This window comes from Leucoraja erinacea, chromosome 11 (assembly GCF_028641065.1).
Source record: "Leucoraja erinacea ecotype New England chromosome 11, Leri_hhj_1, whole genome shotgun sequence".
In the NCBI taxonomy this organism is placed as follows: domain Eukaryota; kingdom Metazoa; phylum Chordata; class Chondrichthyes; order Rajiformes; family Rajidae; genus Leucoraja; species Leucoraja erinaceus.
This window is the reverse complement of record NC_073387.1, coordinates 60,367,919-60,387,580: the sequence shown is the minus strand read 5'-3', so window position 1 is coordinate 60,387,580 and position 19,662 is coordinate 60,367,919. Positions and strand designations below refer to the sequence as shown.

General features: G+C 47.9%; 1 protein-coding gene across 2 annotated transcripts in view; it reads left to right on the top strand.

Annotated features, from left to right (window-relative positions):
* rmnd5b (required for meiotic nuclear division 5 homolog B) overlaps positions 1-19,662 on the top strand; it is a 34,666-nt gene that overhangs the window by 11,633 nt on the left and 3,371 nt on the right. Inside the window, exons 3-9 of one of the 2 annotated variants that reach the window (XR_008724282.1) lie at positions 2,567-2,704; positions 4,287-4,387; positions 4,565-4,731; positions 12,452-12,617; positions 17,309-17,397; positions 18,291-18,393; positions 19,194-19,330. Coding sequence is in view for 1 of the 2 variants with exons in the window: in XM_055643368.1 (XP_055499343.1) it covers positions 2,567-2,704; positions 4,287-4,387; positions 4,565-4,731; positions 12,452-12,617; positions 18,291-18,393; positions 19,194-19,348 (830 nt within the window). In the remaining variant the exon portion in view is untranslated. Of the gene's footprint in view, positions 1-2,566; positions 2,705-4,286; positions 4,388-4,564; positions 4,732-12,451; positions 12,618-17,308; positions 17,398-18,290; positions 18,394-19,193; positions 19,349-19,662 lie in introns of those variants that run through there. The other variant, XM_055643368.1, reaches the window with a different exon arrangement.

Below are 19,662 nucleotides of genomic sequence, written 5' to 3'. Positions count from 1 at the left end.
AATTGCAGCGGAAAATGTAACATTTCATTTCCTGCACCCCGAGGTCTCTCCATTCCACTAACCAGGTCCTACTTAGCATGTCCTGCCCTGGTTTATCAATCCAAAACACAGAACCTTGCATTAATCTGCATTGAACTCCATCTGCCATTCCTTGGCCCATAGCCCAGTTGATCAAGATCCTGTCGTAATCTTAGAAAACCTTCTTCAGTGTCCACTATTCCACTAATAATAGTCCTGGAAACTAGGGCTTCTGAGGGCACTCAAGCAAATTCCAACATTGATCCCGATGCATGTTGAAGGCTCTGCCGTTCTGTGTTCGAACATGAGTAAATGCCCTGAGCTTACTCTTCTAGTTCCAGGGGACAATTTTCAGGAAGGACCAAGAGCAACACTAGTACGAAGATGGAAAGGAAAGGACTAGAGGGTGTGAGCTATAGGGAGAGGTTGAGTAGGCTGGGTCTCTATTCCATGGAGCACAGGGGGAGATCTAATAGAGGTGTACAAAATCATGAGATGAATAGATCGGGTAGATGCACAGAGTCTTTTGCTCAGAGTTGGGGAATCGAGGACCAGAGGACATTGGTTCAAGGTGAAGGGGAAAAGATTTAATAGGTGGAGGGGGTGGGGGAGGGGGGTGGGGGTAGTGAGGGGGAGGGGGTGGGTGGTGAGGGGGGAGGGGGGAGGGGGTGGGGGGAGGGGGAGAGGGAGGGGTGGGTTGTGAGGGGGAGGGGATTGGGGGAGAGGGAGGGGGTGGGAGTGGGTGGGGTGGGGGGGGGGGGAGGGGGGGGGGGGGGGGGGGGGGGGGGGGGGGGGGGGGGGGGGGAGGGGGGGGGGGGGGGGGGGGGGGGGGGGGGAGGGGGGGGTGAAGGGGGAGGGGGGGGGGGGGTGAGGGGGGGTGGGGGGAGGGGGAGGGGGAGGGGGGGGGGGGGGTGGGGAGGGAGGGGGGGGGGGGGGGAGGGAGGGGGTGGGAGGGGAGGGGGGGGGGGGGGGGGGGGGGGGAGGGGGAGGGAGGGGGGGGGGGGGAGGGGGGGGGTAGAGAGGGGGGGGGGGGGGGGGGGGGGAGGGGGAGGGGGGTGGGGGGGGGGGGGGGGGGGGGGGGGGGGGGGGGGGGGGGGGTGGGGGGGGGGGGGGGGGGGGGGGGGGGGGGGGAGGGGGGGGGGGGTGGGGGTGGTGGAGGGGGGAGTGGGTGAAGGGGGAGGGGGGTGGGGTGGTGGGGGGGGGGGGGGGGGAGGGGAGAGGGGGGGGTGGGGGAGGGGAGGGGGTGGGTGGGGGGAGGGGGGGGGTGGATCGGAGGAAACTTTTTCACTCTCCTACCTTGCCGGAGATGCGATTGTTTTCCGGGTCGTATCTCCGATCGCTCTGCAGCCTAACATCATGGAGCTGGAGGCCTTTTGCTCGAGACTGACTTGGAGCCCCACCGCGGGGCCGTGGATTTATATCGGAGCCGATCCCTTGCCTGGGATCGACGCTCCAACCATGGTCTGCGGACTTTACCGTTGAGAACTCGCAGTCTCGGGAGAGACCGAGTCGGGAACTCCAACGACGCGGAAGGTTCAACAGCCCTGACCCGGGGGTCAGATCCCTCGCCACTGGGAGCGGAGATTCACCCCCGATGCAGGATCTGATCGCCACGGCACGGAGGCCAGACGCCGGCGTCGGGAGCCAAGATCATCCCATCAACTGAAGGCTCAAGGCCCCCGACCGCGGGACAACTAAGAAGGGAAGAGATTGAACTTTGTTTCGCCTTCTATCACAGTGAAGAATGTGGAGCAGTCACTGTGGTGGATGTTTATGTTAAAATGTATTTTGTGTGTTCTGTTGCTTTTTATTTGTATGACTGACTTGGCAAATGAAATTCCTCGCATGATGCAAAACAAACTTGGCTAATAAAGTATTATTGTATTATATTGTAATATACATGGATGGGACAGGTTTGGAGGTAATATGGACCGTGAGCAGGCAAGTGGGACTAGTGTAGCATGGACATTGTTGGCCGGTGTGGGCAAGTTGGGCTGAAGGGCCTGTTTCCACACTGTAACATTCTATGACTCTTTGAAAGGTGATGCTGGGCTGTCAGTGAGCATGTGCTGAGTCTCTGTGCTTGCACCCATTGAACTGGGACTGCAGTGTGTACAAGGGGGGGTTAGGGATTGCAGGTGCATGAGGATGCACTGGGGTTGGGGTTAGCAGATGTATTTAGGGATAGGTTTAGCAAGTGCAGCAGCAGCAATGAGGCAGCAGGTGGTGGGGTAGAAATCTCAGCAAATCAAAAGTTGTGTTGAGATACAACAGAAAATCATTATTACAGAAATATTACTAATATGGTATTTGCAGCGACACTGCTGCGAAAAGCAGAACCACTGCCTCATTGAACAAGAGACCTGGTTTCAATCCTGATTGCCTGTGCTGTCAATGTGACTCAGCCATAACATCAGTGAGAGTTTGTGTTTCCATTACAATGCCATGCGTGTCCGTGTGTGGCTCTGCTGTAACATCTTGCTGTTTCCATTACAATGCCATGCGTGTCCGTGTGTGGCTCTGCTGTAACATCTTGCCTTTTGTGCAGAACTTTGACACGGACGTGAGTGGAGTGGGCGTGGAAGGTGTCTGGGATTTGCACGAAAAGCAGCAGTTCCTGAGCGAGGTTGTGGTGGGACATTTGTACAGACAAGGTTTGCTGAGCGTGGCAGAGGAACTGTGTCAGGTGAGTCAGGAGCAGATCTGCCCACTGTGGCTGGGGCTATCCATTCAGAGCTGATTGTTTGGGGGGGAGAGGAAAGGGTCAGATTGTGAGGGATGGGGTCTAGAAACACAAACTCTCACTGATGTTGCTGCACTAATGTCGCTTTCCTGCATTTGTCCTCTTTCAAATTGGTTCAGATAAAGGTAAAGGGTTGAACTGTGTTTAACCACGTTATGATTATGTCGTAATGCTGTCTGTTAGCTTGTGTTGAGTGAACTGCAGCACTCAGGCAGGTTGACATCTCCTGGAAGGGTCCTGATCCCAACCATCAACTGACCATGTTCTCCACAGATGCTGCCTGACCCGCTGAGTTACTCCAGCACTCTGTGAAACGTCACCTATCCATGTTCTCCACAGATGCTGCCTGACCCGCTGAGTTACTCCAGCACTCTGTGAAACGTCACCTATCCATGTTCTCCACAGATGCTGCCTGACCCGCTGAGTTACTCCAGCACTCTGTGAAACGTCACCTATCCATGTTCCCACAACTGTGTGTAACTCCCAAAAACTCCCAAATGCTGACTATCTAGAAAGGCAAGGACAACAAGTGCTTGGAAATATTATCATCTTCAAATTACACTCCATCCTTACAAAGTCATATTGGGTCAAGCTCCCTGCAGTAATATCTTTACTATATAGATTGTAATGCCAGTAACCGCTGGTCATATGAAGTTTACTCACATTCCATATCAATTAATTTTTTAAACAAAGATTGCTGGAAATATCAACAAAGATTTCATTTATTTGGATAGACATTACTGCTGGGAAAACAGTATTCCAAATCTGGAAACTGCATTCCGAAAGTTTGAAGTTGGAGAGTTGTCTTATAATCAGGAAATATTCAATTTTGAACAGTAGGGTTATAATGTTCTCAGAAGTTGTAATGTGAAGTGATGTTATGATGTTGCAACAGGTTTATGTTGTACAAGCACATGGATAATATTCAGGCCAAGTAACATTTGTGTTACAAAATGCCAAGGAATGACTACTCCTCCCAGCGAATATCTACCTTTGACATTCTACGGTATTACCAACATGAATCGCCCACCATTAACATTGACAAGAAACTCCACTGTACCAGCCATAAATACTGTGGCTTCAAAATCAGGCCAGAGTCTAGATATCCTATGGATCATGGCTCACCTTCTCTCCACTAAATATCTCTTCACCATCTGCAAACGTAGTCCAGAAGGCGAGAGACACAAGGGACTACAGACGCTGGCATCTTGAACAAATCACACAGTGTTAGTGTAACTTAGCAGGTCAGGCAGGCGGGCAGCATCTCTGGAGGGAATGGACAGGCAATATTCGGGACAGGATCCTTCTGCAGACTCTACAGTCCACCTGCCTGGATGAGTGCAGTGCCAACAGCAATCAGGCCAAAGCAACCTATCATCATCAAACTCAGCCCAGGCCCATCGCCACACTCTATCTTGATATTATGGTGCAGAGATTTACACCAGACATTCTATTTTGTTTCCTCCTCATTCTATGTTGACCGTGGTCACTGAGAACGGAATCTGATACAAATACTTTTTCCTAGGAATCTGGAATATGCATTGACCTCTGTCAGAAGAAACCCTTCCTGGAGTTGAACCGGATCCTGGAGGCCCTGCGGCTCCGAGATTTGAGGCCAGCACTGGAGTAAGTGACAAGAGTTGGATATTGACAGTGGGCAGTTGTTCTGTAGAACCCTTGTATATTATTTTGTGTTTTGTAGCTGTTATGTTAACCATTCTTATCTCAAAAAGTTGTAATTTGGGTTCAATTTATTTTGAGTAAGAGTAACAATGCATTTTAATGCACGATTCTCTCACCCAGATGGACGATGTCAAACCGGCAGAGGCTGCTGGCTCTGAACAGCACGCTGGAGTTCAAACTGCACCGCTTGTATTTCATCAGCCTCCTGACAGGTGGAATCGTAAACCAAACAGAGGCACTGGGATATGCCAAGAACTTCCAGCCCTTTGCACAACAGCATCAACGAGGTCAGCCAGAATGTGTTTGGTTAATTGATTTAATTGCTAAAATAGAAGCTAATTGGGTAGCAAGCTAAATTTGCAATGCGGTGGTCCGATTGAATGAACTTTTCATTCTAACTCCACTTTATTAATTCTGTTGTCTTTGTACTTCACCTGTCTCCTCTTCTTCCCAGAACATTGATATTATGAGGCTTAGGTGGACATTTCGTAATGCTAAACAAAATATTAAAGTTCTTGGCAGTTCCTTGAAGGATGTTGAGCCCTCCTGTGGAGAAGGAAGGAACGGGGTAACTGATTGTGGATGATCAGCCATGATCACATTGAATGGCGGTGCTGGCTCGAAGGGCCGAATGGCCTACTGCACCTATTGTCTATTGTCCAGAGTGTAGAAGCTGACAGACAGTCTGGCCATTTTGTTGCGTCCATCTCCTGTTCACACTGTGACTTCCAGCAGAGGCTGAAGCTCAGCACCACGACCAATCAGATGATCTCACTCCCGAAGCTGGGATAGTCATCATAGAAACATAGAAATTAGGTGCAGGAGTAGAGGCCATTCGGCCCTTCGAGCCTGCACCATTCGCCATTCAATATGATCATGGCTGATCATCCAACTCAGTATCCTGTACCTGCCTTCTCTCCATACCCCCTGATCCCCTTAGCCACAAGGGCCACATCTAACTCCCTCTTAAATATAGCCAATGAACTGGCCTCAACTACCCTCTGCAGCAGAGAGTTCCAGAGATTCACCACTCTCTGTGTGAAAAAAGTTCTTCTCATCTCGGTTTTAAAGGATTTCCCCTTTATCCTTAAGCTGTGACCCCTTGTCCTGGACTTCCCTAACATCGGGAACAATCTTCCTGCATCTAGCCTGTCCAACCCCTTAAGAATTTTGTAAGTTTCTATAAGATCCCCTCTCAATCTTCTAAATTCTAGAGAGTATAAACCAAGTCTATCCAGTCTTTCTTCATAAGACAGTCCTGACATCCCAGGAATCAGTCTGGTGAACCGTCTCTGCACTCCCTCTATGGCAATAATGTCCTTCCTCAGATTTGGAGACCAAAACTGTACGCAATACTCCAGGTGTGGTCTCACCAAGACCCTGTACAACTGCAGTAGAACCTCTCTGCTCCTATACTCAAATCCTTTTGCAATGAAAGCTAACATACCATTCGCCTTCTTCACTGCCTGCTGCACCTGCATGCCTACCTTCAATGACTGGTGTACCATGACACCCAGGTCTCGCTGCATCTCCCCCTTTCCCAATCGGCCACCATTTAGATAATAACCATTAGTCATCACCAGCATTGCGTTCCAGTTTCCATCGTGACCAACGTCAGCTCATGAGCAGACTAAGGTCTCCCTTGGTTACACACAGATAATTCCCTGGGGCAGGCTGTGTCCGACCTGTTCACATTGACCATTCAGTGAGACTTCCACAATGCACCTACAAGTGTAAAGGCCTCAAGATGTTTAAGGTACCAGAGTAAAATATGGCTGTTTAACCTAATGTTACAAAGCATATTAATATATATTAGCTAAATAGTAAATTAGGGACTTTTATCCCATTCATGTTTTATGCAAGAAAGGCTATACAGTTTTTTTTAAATACATAAACACCCTTGATAGCAGTCTCTGAAACTTAATATATCCATAGTGAATTATCCAAAACCATTACAACTATAAATAGAACGTACAGGAACAGGCCCTTCGACCCACAATATCTGTGCCAAATGTAATGATATGATTAGATTAGATTAGATTCCTTTATTTGTCATTCTGAACGAAATTTCGTTGCCTGCAGTCATACATATAATAATAAATAACAAAACACACAATAAACACAAATTAACATCCACCACAGTGAGTTCACCAGGCACCTCCTCACTGTGATGGAGGCAAAAGTCTTAAAGTCACTGTCTCTTCCCTCCTTATTCTCCCTCTGCGCTGAGGCGATCCAGGCTTCCGATGTTGTTACCCCACCGGACGATGGTAGTTCAGTCCCGCGGCTCAACCAAGCTCCGTGAACGGGCCAGTTCAAGCTCCGCGGCCCGGGGTGGTCGAAGCTGCCGAAGATGCCGCCCTCCAGTCCAGCGGACGCAGCTGTTGCCGCGGGAACTCCGTAAAAACAGGTCACCAACCTGTGACCTTCGAGCTCCCGACGATGTCGTCCACTGGCCCGCGGTCGAACCCCGGATTCAGGTCGCCGCCGCTGGAACGCCACCGGAACGCCGACTCAGCCGCCGGAACGCCACTGGAACGCCGACTCAGCCGCCGGAACGCCACTGGAACGCCGACTCAGCCGCCGGAACGCCACTGGAACGCCGACTCAGCCGCTGGAACGCCGACTCAGCCGCCGGAACGCCGCCTCAGCTCCGAATTCGGCCAGCCTAATGCTAATCTTACCTGCCTCCACATGCTCCACACCCTATCATTCAATTAAATGCCACTACCATAATCTGTCTGAGCCACCACATGTGCATTCCAGGTACTCACCATCCTTTATGTAAAACTAAATTTGCCCTGCACATCTCTTTTAACCTTTCCCCCTCTCATTTTAAAGTTATCTCTTTAATCCTTGACATTTCCACCCTTGGTTAAAGGTTCTGACTGTCTACCATCTCTATGCCTTTCATTACTTCCATCAGGTCTCCCCTCAACCTCTGGCATTCTCAAGGTTTGTCCAACCTATCCTTGTATTCAGGCATAATTCTAGTAAACCCTCTCCAAAGCCTCTACATCGTTAATCCAATGAAGCAAGCAGACCATATGCCTTATTTATATGATGTATCTTCATGTAGGTTTAGGGGGTGTTATTTACAAGAAGAGGCTGGACAAATTTAAAATGTTTGCTCTGAAATGCCAGAGGTTGATACAAGTATGTAAAATTATGAGAGGCATAAATACAGACCAGTTAGTCTAACATCGGTAGTGGGGAAACTGCTAGAGTCAGTTATTAAAGATGGGATAGCAGCACATTTGGAAAGTGGTGAAATCATTGGACAAAGTCAGCAAGGATTTACGAAAGGTAAATCATGTCTGACAAATCTTATAGAATTTTTCGAGGATGTAACTAGTAGTGTGGATAGGGGAGAACCAGTGGTTGTGGTGTATCTGGACTTCCAGAAGGCTTTCGACAAGGTCCCACATAAGAGATTAGTATACAAACTTAAAGCACAAGGCATTGGGGGTTCAGTATTGATGTGGATAGAGAACTGGCTGGCAAACAGGAAGCAAAGAGTAGGAGTAAACGGGTCCTTTTCACAATGGCAGGCAGTGACTAGTGGGGTACCGCAAGGCTCAGTGCTGGGACCCCAGCTATTTACAATATATATTAATGATCTGGATGAAGGAATTGAAGGCAATATCTCCAAGTTTGCGGATGACACTAAGCTGGGGGGCAGTGTTAGCTGTGAGGAGGATGCTAGGAGACTGCAAGGTGACTTGGATAGGCAAATGTTTGGCAGATGCAGTATAATGTGGATAAATGTGAGGTTTTGGTGGCAAAAACGGGAAAGCAGACTATTATCTAAATGGTGGCCGATTGGGAAAGGGGAGATGCAGCAAGACCTGGGTGTCATGGTACAACAGTCATTGAAGGTAGGCATGCAGGTGCAGCAGGCAGTAAAGAAAGCGAATGGTATGTTAGCTTTCATTGCAAAAGGATTTGAGTATAGGAGCAGGGAGGTTCTACTGCAGTTGTACAGGGTCTTGGTGAGACCACACCCGGAGTATTGCGTACAGTTTTGGTCTCCAAATCTGAGGAAGGACATTATTGCCATAGAGGGAGTGCAGAGACGGTTCACCAGACTGATTCCTGGGATGTCAGGACTGTCTTATGAAGAAAGACTGGATAGACTTGGTTTATACTCTCTAGAATTTAGGAGATTGAGAGGGGATCTTATAGAAACTTACAAAATTCTTAAGGGGTTGGACAGGCTAGATGCACGAAGGTTGTTCCCGATGTTAGGGAAGTCCAGGACAAGGGGTCATAGCTTAAGGATAAGGGGGAAATCCTTTAAAACCAAGATGAGAAGAACTTTTTTTCACACAGAGAGTGGTGAATCTCTGGAACTCTCTGCCACAGAGGGTAGTCGAGGCCAGTTCATTGGCTATATTTAAGAGGGAGTTAGATGTGGCCCTTGTGGCTAAGGGGATCAGGGGGTATGGAGAGAAGGCAGGTACGGGATACTGAGTTGGATGATCAGCCATGATCATATTGAATGGCGGTGCAGGCTCGAAGGGCCGAATGGCCTACTCCTGCACCTAATTTCTATGTTTCTATAGGGTAGATAGTTTCATGGAGTGATTGATCTGGACCACAAAATGCACATCAATGCTTTTAACAATCTTGGATTAAACTACATCTGCCATTTATCTACCCATTTCTCTAGTTGATCTATATCCCGCTGTAAACATTGACAGCCTTCTTCACTTTCTGCAAACGTAATAATGAATCAATCTACATTTAATCCATCATACATATATATTGTGATCCCTGCACTGGTCACAGACCTCCAACCTGAATATGATCCTTCCACCATAACCTTATGATTTCTATCAGTAAGCCAGGTGTGAATCTGTACAATTGAGTCACTGGAAGAAATTAATTTAGAGGGAAATAAAAGGAAAAACAAAAAGTTACAGATTTTGCAGGTTTGCTTCAAGAGACATTATTGCATGATATCATGGAGAGATGGTGGCAGAAAACTACTCACCAGTTCTCTGACTTCACAGCAGAATTAGCCGACAGTTATACTGTGCAGTAAATAACTTTTGTTAGATACTATTCTACAAAAATATTCTATCACAACATGAATTATTTCATTAGTCGCTTATGTTAACCTTATTCAACAACAGATGGTTAATACAAATCAAACACAAAACAAGGGAATCTTGACATAATTCTATCTCATCTTTCAAGTGGCCCCAGGTCACCATCCCCATCCCCGAGCCGATCATATTCTACAACGTATACTACGCTACTAGTGGTGGGCGGCCTGGGTGATCCATTGTAACTTTCAGGAATGTAAACAAAATTTGTTATCAGCTAAACTATTTCATGCTTACATTACCATCCACCCTTCAACATATTCCCAAACAGAACATCTAATCTACTTTGCTGCTTCCCACGGATTCTTTTCTACACCTTGTCAGGACAAAGATTTCCAATCTGGCTGTGGTGTGCACAGCACCTTCACCACCGGAACAAACGAACAAAAACAGACAGACTTATCCCCTGGGCAGAGGATTCTAAACTGTAGTGCCCCCTCTCCCCCTTCCCCACATCGAGTCCGTTTTTGTCCTCCCACTGTCCCCCACGCTGGGCCCCCCCACACTGGGCCCCCCCACGCTGGGCCCCCCCAGGCTGGGCCCCCACACGCTGGGCCCCCCCCACGCTGGGCCCCCCACGCTGCTGGGCCCCCCACGCTGGGCCCCCGCCACGCTGGGCCCCCCACGCTGGGCCCCCCCACGCTGCCCCCCCCACGCTGGGCCCCCCCTACGCTGGGCCCCCCACGCTGGGCCCCCCACGCTGGGCCTCCCCACGCTGGGCCCCCCCACGCTGGGCCCCCCTGGGCCCCCCACGCTGGGCCCCCCCACGCTGGGCCCCCCACGCTGGGCCTCCCCACGCTGGGCCCCCCCACGCTGGGCCCCCCCACGCTGGGCCCCCACGCTGGGCCCCCCCACGCTGGGCCTCCCCCACGCTGGGCCCCCCCCCACGCTGGGCCCCCCACGCTGGGCCCCCCACGCTGGGCCCCCCCACGCTGGGCCCCCCCACGCTGGGCCCCCCACGCTGGGCCCCCCCACGCTGGGCCCCCCCACGCTGGGCCCCCCCACGCTGGGCCCCCCCCACGCTGGGCCCCCCCACGCTGGGCCCCCCCACGCTGGGCCCCCCACGCTGGGCCCCCCCACGCTGGGCCCCCCCACGCTGGGCCCCCCCACGCTGGGCCCCCACACGCTGGGCCCCCCCACGCTGGGCCCCCCACGCTGGGGCCCCCCACGCTGGGCCCCCCCACGCTGGGCCCCCCCACGCTGGGCCCCCCACGCTGGGCCCCCCCCCCCACGCTGGCCCCCCCACGCTGGGCCCCCCCCACGCTGGCCCCCCACGCTGGGCCCCCCTGGGCCCCCCACGCTGGGCCCCCCCCACGCTGGGCCCCCCCACGCTGGGCCCCCACGCTGGGCCCCCCACGCTGGGCCCCCACGCTGGGCCCCCCACGCTGGGCCCCCCCACGCGCCCCCCCCGCCCCCCCACGCTGGGCCCCCCCACACTGGTCCCCCTTCACCGCAATCCCCTGGGAGGCGTCGGGTCTACCGGGGCACGTTCCGGTTGCTGTTCTGGGCGGCGACGCCACAGTCTCCCCATATCCCTTGACTCCACCAGCCCCTAGAGCTCTATCCAACTCTCTCTTAAATCCATCCAGTGACTTGGCCTCCACTGCCCTCTGTGGCATGGAATTCCATAAATTCACAACTCTCTGGATGAAAACGTTTTTTCTCACCTCAGTCTTAAATGGCCTCCCCTTTATTCTAAGACTGTGGCCTCTGGTTCTGGACTCGCCCAACATTGGGAACATTTTTCCTGCATCTAGCTTGTCCAGTCCTTTTATAATTTTATATGTTTCTATAAGATATCCCTTCATCCTTCTAAACTTCAGTGAATACAAGCCTAGTCTTTTCAATCTTTCCTCATATGACAGTCCCGCCATCCCAGGGATCAATCTCTTGAACCTACGCTGCACTGCCTCAATCACAAGGATACCACAAATGTGGTATTAAAATGTATGTAGACAACATCCTCCACCCTATCCTCATTGATCACAATCACCTCCTTGATCACATTTGTAAGACACAATCAGGGCTGTACAAAGCCATGCTGTAACCTTAATTATCTAACTCCCTTGTAAATAGGTGTATATCCCACCCTGAAGAATATTTTCCAACAGCTTCCCTACCACTGACTTCTCACCGCCTAACATTGCCTCGATAAGGCTGTAGTGTAATTAGTTCTACAACTATCCATCACAGATACGTCCATCACAGATACATGCGCTATACTCACGCCATGCTTGCAATGTCTGAACACATCCCTCCCTGACCAGATTCCAGTCATACTTGTTCTGCTGCTTGCCAACAATTCACGCACCATGACTTACTAGAGCTGCCCTTCCCTGTTGCAGTTCTCGTCTACATGAACAAAACAAACCTGGTAAAACCTGGTTTCATAGTGTATTGCATCGAGAAAATGGTGTGTTGTTGTGCTTGTGCCTGTTCACTGTGTGTGTGTATATATATATATATATGGTTGGTGAATTGATTTATATTGGGCTGTGTGTATTTGATCTTTATTACGACAGAGGGAGGCCATTTGTCTCATTAGGTTTCTGGAGGCAGAATAAACCCTTCCCCATTTCCCTGTAAACCTGCGTTGTAATCTCTCGTGCCCAGCAGCTAGCTAGCCTTTAGGTAAACGTGGTCTCTTAACCATGGAAGGAAACTGCAGCATATGAGGAAGTCCATGCAGTCATAGAGGAATGTGTAAACTCCACAGAGTCGGCACCAGAACTCAGGATCCAACCCTGATCCACTTGCACTGCAGTGGGATTCATATTCCAGCTCTTGTTGTTAACTGAATAACTTCTTGTTTTCCAAAGTGTTGGTTTTGACCAGAAGCTTTTAGCTTTTTAATTTTCCATGACTGGTCAATGCTGATACACGATTGTCATTGCAGACATCCAGGTGTTGATGGGAAGCCTGGTTTACCTGCGACATGGCATTGCAAACTCCCCATATCTCCATCTGCTGGATTCAACTCAGTGGGCGGACATCTGTGACATCTTCACCAGAGATGCTTGTGCTCTCCTGGGTCTTTCAGTAGAATCTCCTCTCAGTGTCAGGTAAGATCAACATCCAAGCCAGAAAGTGCCCTTTATGTTCTAGTTGTCTATGTTACAGATTTTAACATAAAATGCATCTTTTATGAAAAAGACAATTGCTTTGTAGGTCCTAAATGATATAGATATACTGCTTACAGGAATGCTGAATGTGTCTAGTGTGGAGGGAAAATAAACTTAATTAAAAAAATACTAGAATACACAAAAAATGAATAAAACCGTCCTCAGTTTCTGCTTCACCAAGTACACCAAGTTCCATGTCTTCTCTGGGCCAGTGTGAGGGCAACTCATGGTAATATCTCACAGCCAATGCAATAGGTCTGTTGTTTACAAAATATCTCTAAAGGTGTCAGAGGTTGTAGAGTCATAGAGTGATACAGTGTGGAAACAGGCCCTTCAGCCCAATCCGCCCATACTAGCCAATATGCCCACACCGGCCAACAATATCCCAGCTACACTAGTCACAGAGTCATAGACTGATGCAGTGTGGAAACAGGCCCTTCTGCTTATCCCGCCCACACCAGCCAACAGCTACACTAGTCCCACTTGCCTGCGCTTGGTCCATATCCCTCCAAAACCTGTCCGATCCATGTGCCTGTTAACTGTTTCTTAAACAATGGGATAGCCACAGCCTCAACTACCTCCTCTGGCAGCTTGTTCCATACACCCACCACCCTGTGTGTGAAAAAGTTACCCCTCAGATTCCCATTAAATCTTTTCCCTTCTAGGCTGTGAGCCGAGCATCAACAATGTGTCTAGAAATCAGTGTTCGTGACCCGTCAACAAACGACATGAAGATTTCCACAGATTTAGATGAAATATAATTGAGAATGATGTCATCACTCGTCATTGCCCAAAGTTGCACATTAATTAATTAAACTAATTAGAAAATGAGATCGGGGAAGTAAGCGGCATCTAGTGGCCAATGCCCATAATTACACGATGGGCAGCTTATTTCCGTGTTACAGTCCATTAAACTATATATTATTATACCTATATATATTCCAGATAGATATATTCCTCCGTTTTCCTGGAAACGGCCGCTACGGACGGCACTATGTGATTGGCCAACTGGCAGACAACTCAATGTTAAACGTGCTTTGATTGGACTAAAAATTGGACGAAAGTTTTCCGATGTTTCTCTAATTTAATAAACAAATGTGCAAGTCTTGTTCATGACGGGTTTCAGGGGTGATTTATATAATTGTTTTACACAATATGTGAAAATTTCACTTGGGTCACGAAACACTGGGATAAAGCTCCTCGGCCCACAGCCTATTCACCTTAAACCTGTGTCCTCTGGTCCTCGATTCCCCTACTCTAGGCCAGAGACTCTGTGCGTCTACCCGATCTATTCCTCTCATGATTTTATCCACCTCTATAAGATCACCCCTCATCCTGCTGAGCTCCATGGAATAGAGACCCAGCCTACTCAACCTATCCCTATAGCTCACACCCTCTAGTCCTGGCAACATTCTCATAAATCTTCTCTGAACCCTTTCAAGCTTGACAATATCTTTCCTATAACATGGTGCCCAGAACTGAACACAATATTCTAAATGCGGTCTCACCAACGTCATATACAACTGCAACATGACCTCCCAACTTCTATACTCAATACTCTGACAGATGAAGGTCAAAGTGCCAAAAGCCTTTTTGACCACCTTATCTACCTGCGACTCGACCTTCAAGGAACCATGCACCTGTACTCCTAGATCCCTCTGCTCTACAACACTACCCAGAGGCCTACCATTTACTGTGTAGGTCCTGCCCTTGTTAGATATCCCAAAATGCAATACCTCACACTTTTCTCTGTATTAAATTCCATCCACCATTCCTCAGCCCACCTGGCCAATCGATCCAGATCCTACTGCAATCGTTCAAAACCACTAACTTTTGTATCATCAGCAAACTTGCAAATCTTGCCGTGTATGTTCTCATCCAAATCATTGATGTAGATAACAAACAGTAACGGGCCCAGCACTGAACCCCAAGGCACACCACGAGTCACAGGCCTCCCGTCCGAGAAGCAACCTTCCACCATCACCCTCTGCTTCCTTCCATGGAGCCAATTTAGTATCCATTCATCTTTCTTTCCTTAGATCCCATGCGATCTAACCTTCCAGAGCAGCCTACCATGATGAACCTTGTCAAATGCCTTACTGAAATCCATGTACACAACATCTACAGCTCTGCCCTCATCAACCTTTTGGGTCACATCCTCAAAAAACTCAATCAGATTAGTGAGACACGTACGTGACCTCCCACATACAAAACCATGCTGACTATCCCTGATCAGCCGTTGCCCATCCAAATGCCTGTATAACCTATCCCTCGGAATACTCGCTAGTAACTTTCCAACTACAGATGTTAAACTCACCAGCCTATAGTTCCCGGCATTTTCCCTGCAGCCCTTCTTGAAAAGAGGCACAACATTTGCCACCGTCCAGTCTACCGGCACCTCTTCTATGTTTAAGGACAACTCGTAAATTTCAACCAGGGCTCCCGCAATTTCCTCTCTAGTTTGCCACAATGTCCTCGGATATATCTGATCAGGCCCTGGAGATTTGTCTACCTTCATGCACGATAATACCTTCAGTACTTCTTTGACGGTAACTCTGACTGCTCTCAAGACACTTCCATTGACTGCCCCAAGTTCCTCCATCCTACTGTCTTTGTCCTCGGTAAATACAGGGGAGAAATACTCATTGAGGACCTTGCCCATCTCCTGTGGCTCCACACAGAGGTGACCACTTTGATTCCTGAGAGGTCCCACTCTCTCTCTAGTTACCCTTTTCCCCCTTAGGTATTTATAAAATCTTTTGGGATTTTCCTTAATGCTACTCGTCAGAGCTATCTACTGGCCCCTTTTTTCCCTTCTGATTTCCTTTTTCAGTTTACTCCTTAGTTGCCAAAACTCCTCCAGGGATGCACTTGATCCCAGCTGCCTATACCTGTCCCATGCATTCTTCTTGTTTTTGACCAACGCCTCAATTTCCCTCGTCAGCCAAGCTTCCTTACGTTTGCCGGGGACGTACACGTCCAATTAGGAGGGAGAGATAGATCAGCCACGATTGAATGGCAGAGTAGGCTTGATGGGCCGAGTGGCCTAATTCTACTATTCCTTATGAGCACTAATCAGTGCATTGTCTAAAGGTGGGTTAAAGTGATGAAAGCCACGAACATTCCTGACACTATATGGCAACTGCACTATTATAAGCTAAGGTAAGGAAATACATTCAGTCCTGAGCATAAGGTGACATAGGATCAGTAGATGTCGGGTCCTTGTGGTTAGAGCTAAAAACTGCAATACCTTAATGTCACTAAATTTTGAGATTTAAAAAATCAAGTATGTAATTTATCCCATCAGAGAAAACATAAAAATAAGTTTAATTTGACACCTAATTCACTTTCATATCTTCAGTATTAAAACAATTATGGCCATTTTCATACTCGGAAATTAGCATCTTGTTCCCTATTTACTTTTCCATTGACTTAACACAAAAGCTGTGATCGAGGACAGTCAAAAGCCCATAACTATCTTAAAAATTAAGAGAACTGAATGAAATTTTCAGTTATTATAGATTGAAGCATTCAGAAACAAATATAAAACATCGTACTTGGATCACCTGAAATTAAAGAATATATAGAAACATAATTACCTAATTGTAGCTAATTACAAAATTGACCGTTGTGACGGAAATAGTAATAAACACCCAGACTGCCTTGAAAATTCACAAATGTGATATTCTCAAGATCAGAACATTAATATTATTGTATTATATGCTGTAAATCCGGAACAAAAGTCCTTAAATAAATTACAATTTGTAACAATAGACCAAGTCTTTATGGAGAAGATCAGTTGCTAGCTGGTACATTGGCATATCATAATCAGTAGCATCATCATACTCCTCAGATTGTAACCAATAAGTAACTCTGTACACCTTGTTTTTCCTCAACTTTTTAATGTTGGCATTGTAAGCTACGTTTTTGCTCTTCAAACCACGCATGACATGCCTTTCTCCCACTACTTTCCCATTAAGAATGTCCTGTAGATTCCATTTTTTAAGAAAAGGATATACAGTATTTTTTTAAAAGCCTAAGTATCCAAATAATAAACTAATCCCATTCACACAAGAATTCACAATCTAACATGATTTTTAAATCTCACTGTCATGAATTTATATGCCAGATGGAAGGAATTTAATGTTTAATTCCCATAAATTAATCTAGAAACATCCACTCAATATAATCAAAATTATTATTTTTTGCACAATACATGGGACTAAAACTGATATTTAGTATAAAAATATTGACTATGGATAGACAATAACACAAAATATAGACGAATTTGATGCTCTTATGACATGATTGTCCAAAAAAAAGAGCATTTAAATCATCTTGCGAGTGGGTTTTGCTGGAAAGTGATCGATTGGATCGTTGCATTTGCAGTTAATTTGAACCCCATATCAGCAGGAAAAATACTGCCAATTCGTATGGGGCCCAAATCACATTTTCGCAACGTAAATTTAGATTAAAGTCATCCCAAGAAGCAAGTTTATATGTAAAACAAACGTCTTACCCTTTGTTTTATCCCGTTCTTGCGATCCGCCACGTTGTAGGCGTTGAGGGCGTTAGAAGTCACTTTTTATTTTAATCTAATTATTAAATTGTCTCACGATTTAAAACAAAAGGGGCATCCGATCGATTATTCTTCAGCAGCTACTGGCCCAAGGAAATCCCTCTCCGACAGGCAATAGAAAACTGGATTTTATTCGCACAGGTATGTAGGTTAATTGGCTTGGTGTAAATGTAAAAATTGTCCCTTGTGGGTGTAGGATGGTGTTAATGTGCAGGGATCTCTGGTCAGTGCAGACCCAGTGGGCCGAAGGGCCTGTTTCTGCGCTGTATCTCTAAACTAAACAAAACTAAACTACAGCTGTTCAAGGGGGATTACCGAGGCATGAGGGAGCAGATGACAAAGATTGACTTGAAAGGGGCTTTAGTAGGAACTAGACTAAGTGGGACCCATTGGGTCCCAGTCACATGGGAGGCCTGGTCCCCCCCCAACGCAACCCATTCCCCAACACAATATTCCACCACTCACCCGATCCCCCAACGCAACCCATTCCCCAACACAATATTCCACCACTCACCTGTTCCCCCAACAAAACCCGTTCCCCCAAAGCAATATTCCACCACTCAGGGGAGGGGGTGTGTAGGACAGGGGGTGTTGGAGTAACTCAACGGGACAGGCAGCATCTCTGGAGAGAAGGAATGGGTGATGTTTCGGGTCGAGAGCCTTGTTCAGACTGAAGAGGCACAGGTCACACCCAGATGGGGAGGACTTAGGTCCACAACAGGCACCTACTTTTGATTTGAGTGATTGCTCCAGTCTCCATCTCCCCATAGCTAAAGGAAACCGCAGCCCAACAATGCAGTGAAAGTCCAATCCTCGTGGTTCCTGGAAAGATCTTCAGTTGAGGGGAGGCAGGAGGAATTCCGATCCTTTGGCCGTTCTACGGCTTGTCTAGTTTCTTGAACTAGTTGTTGCCATGGAATATGTTTTCACTTGTCTGTTTTTTGTTGAGCAAGAGTACTAGTGATGAAGATCTTTTCCAGAGATCTAGCCCACATTCTCGCTGTTTACAATTGACTGTGTTTTTCTCCTCGCAGCTTTTCTGCTGGATGCCTAGCGTTACCGGTTCTCCTGAACATTAAGGCTGTGATTGAGCAGCGACAGTGCACTGGCATCTGGAGCCAGAAGGATGAGCTGCCGGTAAGTTGTTCGTCTTGCGAATGGTATGTTAGCATTCATAGCAAAAGGATTTGAGTATAGGAGCAGGGAGGTTCTACTGCAGTTGTACAGGGTCTTGGTGAGACCACACCTGGAGTATTGCGTACAGTTTTGGTCTCCAAATCTGAGGAAGGACATTATTGCCATAGAGGGAGTGCAGAGAAGGTTCACCAGACTGATTCCTGGGATGTCAGGACTGTCTTATGAAGAAAGACTGGATAGACTTGGTTTATACTCTCTAGAGTTTAGGAGATTGGGAGGGGATCTTATAGAAACTTACAAAATTCTTAAGGGGTTGGACAGGCTAGATGCAGGAAGATTGTTCCCGATGTTGGGGAAAACAAGGGGTCACAGCTTAAGAGTAAGTGAATCTGTTAAAACCGAGATGAACTTTTTTTCACACAGAGGGGTGAATCTGAGGATTCTTGCCACAGAGGGTAGTGGGCTAGTTCATTTAAGAGAGGAGTTAGATGTGGCCCTTGTGGCTAAAGGGATCAGGGGGTATGGAGAGAAGGCAGGTACGGGATACTGAGTTGGATGATCAGCCATGATCATATTGAATGGCGGTGCAGGCTCGAAGGGCCGAATGGCCTACTCCTGCACCTAATTTCTATGTTTCTATGTCTTCTGACAAATGCTCTTCTACTCGGGAGCTGCTGGAGGAGTTCTGTGGGTCATCTGTGGAGGACAGTCAACATTTGGTGTTGAGACCCTTCATCCAGACTGGTGATCCATTGACCGTCTAATGTTCCCCTGTAAAGCCATGTTTCTACTTCTTTCAGGTTGAGATTGAGCTGGGCAAGAAGTGCTGGTACCATTCTGTGTTTGCCTGTCCCATCCTCCGGCAACAGGCCACCGAATCCAACCCTCCGATGAAACTCATCTGCGGCCACGTGATCTCCAGAGATGCTTTGAACAAGCTGATCAACAGTGGGAAGTAGGTACCACAGTGGGAGGGGTGACAGCACAGCCACATTCAGCAGTGACTCAGATTGTCCGTCCCTTGTGGCTGGCTACAGTCTTCATTTTGATGGGGATGAGAAGAAATAATTTGTGCTTCGGGGTATAAAGAAATGAACACCTGACTTGTGAAGTGTCACTTTTCGAATAGTGAAAGGCCTGGATAGAGTGCATGTGGAGATGATGTTTCCACTAGTTGGAGAGTCTAGGACCAGAGGCCATAGCCTCAGAATAAAGGGATGTACCAGAGGCCATAGCCTCAGAATAAAGGGATGTACTTTGAGAAAGAAG